This window comes from Chiloscyllium plagiosum, chromosome 4 (genome assembly GCF_004010195.1).
Source record: "Chiloscyllium plagiosum isolate BGI_BamShark_2017 chromosome 4, ASM401019v2, whole genome shotgun sequence".
Taxonomy (NCBI): domain Eukaryota; kingdom Metazoa; phylum Chordata; class Chondrichthyes; order Orectolobiformes; family Hemiscylliidae; genus Chiloscyllium; species Chiloscyllium plagiosum.
Window position 1 is genome coordinate 121,352,048 of NC_057713.1, and position 5,556 is coordinate 121,357,603.

The window sequence follows — 5,556 nt, forward strand, 5'->3', positions numbered from 1 at the left end:
GTGAACTGCGTAGTTCATACATTACTAAAAGCGAATATACTGTATTTTTGTACTTACTAAAAAATCAAGCTATCAAATTAATATGTTATACGGTTTATGTTTCAAATGCCCAGCATTTTTACCCTCGAGCTATTCTACAAATGTCAGTTTCTCATTGTGCTCAAGGCAACGAGACAAAAGTATTACAGTCTGGACATCCCCGGCGTGAAGAGTACAACCATCAAACCATGACACTTTCTAGCTACTAGTTAATAGATGTTGTGCACAATTAATAATTTCCACATTTCACAAATCTGGCTGCGAAACTAAACGTTTACAAAGGAGACTTTGCAAGAAAAAAACTTACCATGAAAAATGAAGAAAGAAGTCGCGAATTCACACAGCTGTTTCACACTCGAGTTGCTGGAGCTTAACACAAAAAGCAACTAATGCAGTCAATTGCAACGTACTATTATATGTATACAGTATGAAGAATAGAGATCACGCATTCATAGAGCTGCAATAATTTAGTTCCCACCAGGCTCTCCACGGCAGCTACACTACTGCGATCCTTGGCTCTACCTCTGCTCCTCCCACACAGCGCGAGACACAAGTCGCTACAAACAGCTGGCCAGTGGGGGGTGAAGCGCGCAGGCGCGGCCCTGCATGGAGGGTTCCGTTTTCAGACACCGAGGCGAGCTCCCGTGGCGGGGGTGCGCTGACGTCATGACGTCCCGAGGCCTGTCCGAACGCAGCTCAGACGTGAAGCAGGAAAGGGACTACAATTCCCAGAGCGCATCGCGAGCACCGGTTGTCCTTCCCTACTCTCCGGACGTTGGGAGTTAAGATGGCGGCGGGTAGGGGGAGCGTCATCTTGAAAACAGTGAAAGAAATTATCGTGCAGTTCTGTCCCTTCGAGTCTAATGTCCGTGGCGCCAGGTAGGAAAGGCCTTCAGAATAAAGCTCCATTTCGCACTAGCTCTTGCGGTGACTTTGAGTCTCAGTTCGATATAGTTTGCATCCTTGGTATAAACAAGCTGACTTCTCAATAAACTGGGAATGAAGTATTTGGAAGAAATGCACTGAAAATGCGGTGCCATAATGATCTATTGGAAATCAATATCAGTACAACTCCTTCATTTTCATTTTTAAAAAACCCAGTCAACTCCCCATGCTGGGAATCTGCATCAAAAACAGAAGTTGCTGGAAAAACTAAGCAGGTGTTGCAGCATCTGTAGAGAGAAATCAGAGTTAACGTTTCGGGTCCGGTGATCCTTTTCTTAGTTATCACCATTTCTGAAGAAGGGTCACTGGATCTGCAACTTTAACTCTGCTTTCTCTTCGCAGATGCTGCCAGACCTGCTGAGATTTTCCAGCAATTTCTGTTTCTAACGTCGCTTTCATTGTGTCAGTGGAAGGTTAATAGCAGTACACGTGTTGGAATTTTCTTTAAATGAAGCAATATACTGGAAATCTGAAATAAAAACGAAACTGCTGGAAACATTTGCTTTGACAAGCACTGTTAGTAGATTGTCAAACTGAACTGAAGCCTTAACTCTCCTTTTGCATTATCTGTAAAGGAAAAACTGCAGGGTTAAGAAAAGGACACTAAGTCTACTGCTGTTACAGGGAGCCACCATGGATATGAGTGGCAGAATGATCTCCTGTTCTGTTGCCTTTTTGTGATTCTGTTTGTAGTGGATGTGATATAGGGTCTTTCAGAAAAATGTTGGGTTAAATCTAAGAGCCTTATGACCAGAGCAGGGATGAATTAGATCTGTGTAGGTAAATGAAAATAAAGATGGCTGCAAAACAGTCGGATTTCAGGAAATAATTTTGGACTGAATGGAAGTGGTGTTCTGAACGGAAATGTGCTTGGGCCATTGTTTGTGACACAAAGCATTTAGATCAGAAATTGAACTACAGTTGAGGAATTTAGGGGTAATCTGAAATTAAGTGAGGTTTGGTATAGCTAATGTGGAGGACTGAACCAAAATGTAAAAAGACACAAATACGCAAAATGAAGATGAATAGTGAATTTACCAAGGTGTGGCGGCCTGATCACCCATGTCACTCTGTTCATCACACTTTGACATTACATCTATGCCGATTCGCCCAGTATATACCATGAGCAGACCTCCGTGCACGATGTGAGATGGAGTAGGTAAGTGCCTATTGATGAATTCCTGTTTCAAAAGTCTCATTGCTGAAAACCAATTCAATATATTTTACTTTCCTCAGTATTTTATATACACTTGCCCTTGTCAATCAAATTGAAATGTTAGGAAATGAAACTGATCATAGATTGAGAAATGAATCATTCAGTGCAAATCTTTCAGCAACAGTCCTCTGATTTATGCTAGCAGGCAGGGAAATAACAGTCACATTCTTTTTACACTGTAGGTTTCTTAAAAGTGTGAATGGCAGGCTGTTTAAATAATTCATTAACTCTGCCAGTTCCTTGACAGATTGACATTTCCATTATGTTTATCCACTTTTAACACACAATCACATCTACTTCTAACAACTCTAAAGTGTATTTGATTGCTCCCAAAGATGTTTCTGACTTATCTAGAAGATTGGCTTCATGAAGGAGACATCCGCGTCAAGGAATTTGGTAGCATTCTTTGAAGAGATAACAAGTTTGATAGATAAGTGTGAAGCAGTGGTTGTAAAATATTTAGATTTTCAGAAGATTTTTGATAAATTGCCACACATTACACTGTTTAATAAGATAACAGACCATAGTATTGGAGGTTGTATATTAACATGGATAGAGGATTGGCTAACTAATAGAAGCCAGAGTTGGAATAAAGGGGGCCTTTTCAGGCTGGCAATCTGTAACTAGTGATTAAGGCTGGGACCATTATTATTTACCTGGATGAAGAAAATGAATTTACTATAGCCATTTTTACACATGACACAAAGATAGGTAGAAAGGTAAGTGATGAGGATGATTCAAAGATTCTGCAAAGGGGTATAGACAGGTTAAGCAAGTGGGCAAAAACTTGGAAGATGGAATTAAATGTGGAGAAATGTGAGGTAGTGTCTTTTGGCAGGATGAATGGAGGAGCTGAATGGTATTTAAATGGTGAAATACTGATTTCATTGAATGGTGAAGACGGGAAGAGCTGAACGGACTACTTCTGCTCCTAAATCTTATAGCTTTTCAAATAACTCTGGCAGCTTTAGGCCATGTTCTAAAGCTTAAGAATCATGTTTTGGTCATTCCACTTTGGATCTGATTGAAGGCAGCTCTACTGTAATACATGGATTTATGTTTGAATCTGTCTCTATCATATCTGTTCCACAAAAACCAACGTATAATTTATGCTGAACTAAGGATTCTTCTCCATCCTGTTTAGTGAGACTCTCAGCTACGTCTGACCCATTTTCCATACTTCTGTCCTCACCATTTGCCTGCCCCACTACACTCCATCCCAATATACAGGGCAATAACACAGTTGCCCTGTCTTCACTTTCATGCCACCAGACATGCATTCAAAGGATCATCTTCCACCACCTCCCGCCATGAGATGTCACCACCAAAATTATCTTCCTTTCCCTCCTCTTCTGTCAGCATTCTGAAGGGGCTGTCCACTCCTCTCTCATGCTCAAGCCCTCTTCACTCAATGACATCATGTCATGTAATCACAGTAATTGTAGAAGGTGTAAAACTTTATTACCTCCTTACTGTTTATTATCCAAGGCTTCACATGTAACGTCCAGGCAATTGCTTTACTTTCAGTCTAGTCAATTGTATCTACTGCTCACAATTTGACTCTTCTACTTTGTTGAGACCAAACACCATATAGATGACTGCTTTATCGAGTGCCTCTGCTCTGTCTGCAAGTATGACCCTGACCTTCCAGTCACTTGCTATTTCAATACTCCATCTTGCTCCCAATTCTATCCGAGGCCCTATTACAGTATTCCAGTGAACCCCAACACAATCTGGAGGAGTAGCAGCTCATTTTCCACTTAGATATTTTACAGCCTTCAAGATTCAACATTTCACTTCAACACCTTCAGATCATAAACTCTGTACTCCATTTTAATCTCATTAGTTTCTTGTTTATATGGGTTTACTGTCAGGAAGGTTAGGAGAAAGTGAAGTCTACAGATGCTGGAGAGCAGAGTTCAAAATTGTGGTGCTGGAAAAGCACAGCAGGTCAGGTAGCACACAAGAAGCAGGAGAGTCGACATTTTGGGCTTAAGTCCTTCATCAGGAATGTCAGGAAAGTTAACCCATTTTATGTTATTAACACCTGCTCTTCATTCAAATATGGCTTCTTTAGGATGTTTAGGACTCCCTTTGCATTTTGGTATGGACATCTATCCCATCTGTCTCATTTGCTCCCCTTTCCCCTTGTTTTGCAACGTAAAACCCATAATTTTTCCTGACCCCTTCAGTTCCAAAGAAGAGTCCCATTGAACTCAATATTAACTCGGTTTCTCTCTCTACGGATGCAATCAGATCTGCTCACTTTACATTTAACAAGTCTGTATTGTCTTTCCTTAATAAAACTACACTTGTCAAAGCAGCTATTAATTTCATTACGGAAACAAAGTTTTTAAGTATTTTCTCACCACAGAATTAAACTGCCCTTTGTAGTTCTCCAATCCTCTGGTGCCACCTCCATAAATATCTAAGGAGAATTGCACAATTTTCACCCTTACTTAAGAGGCATCTTAACTGAAACATATAAAATCCTGCAGAATCTTGATAGGGTACATGCGAAAAGGTTTTTCCTTCTTGTGCGATCATCTAGAATTCAAGATCGCTGTTTCAAATAATTGGTCACCATTTAAGATAGCAATAAGGAGAAATGCTTTCTTGCAGAGAATCATTTGTCTTTGCAGCTCTGCTCCTCAAAGGAAGCAGAAGGAGAGCCCTCACCTATTTTTAAGCCAATGATAGATAAATTCTTAATGAGCAAGGGGATGAAAGGTTATCGGTGTTTGACGGGAATGTGAAGTAATCGGGCAGTCATGATCATCTTATTGCATAGTGGAACAGACTCGACGGGCTGACTGGCTTACTCTGCTTCAAATTCATGTGCTCTTGTATTTACTTCTCTTAATACTCCTGGAAACATTCCATCCGATCCTAGTTGACTTGTCTTTATGGTCATCTTTTTTAGCTCCTCTTCATCAACTTTTAATGCACCTGGTATCTCAACTACCACTTAATTCACGGTGATATCTTCTTTTTTGGTTAAGACGAATGCAAAGTACTTAATTAGTATCTGATCCTAGATCCACATTTTGGTCCGAAATTGGCTCCGCTCCTCCTTTAACTATCCCGTATCATTGAAATGCCAAAAGAAAATCTTTGCATTCCTTTTTAAGTCAGTGCAGTTTTCCTTTCAGACTTTGTTTTTGTAACTTGTTTTTACTTTCTTAAATCCCCTCTGAATTTTCTATATTTAGCTTGGTTCTCACTTGTATTAACAACCTGACACCTGTCATACACACCCTTTATCTGCTTCATTCTACACTCTGCCTTGTCATCATGGAACTCTGTCTTTAGCTGCTGTTCCTTTGTCACTTGAGAATGTACATCAGGTGTACACG

At 40.3% G+C, this 5,556-nt stretch overlaps 1 protein-coding gene across 1 annotated transcript in view; it reads left to right on the forward strand.

Annotated features, from left to right (window-relative positions):
- Positions 1-774: 774 nt before the first annotated feature.
- mrpl53 (mitochondrial ribosomal protein L53) overlaps positions 775-5,556 on the forward strand; it is a 20,864-nt gene continuing 16,082 nt past the window's right edge. Inside the window, exon 1 of the mRNA XM_043689088.1 lies at positions 775-918. Within this exon, the coding sequence (XP_043545023.1) occupies positions 827-918 (92 nt within the window). The 5' untranslated portion in view covers positions 775-826. The remainder of the gene's footprint in view (positions 919-5,556) is intronic.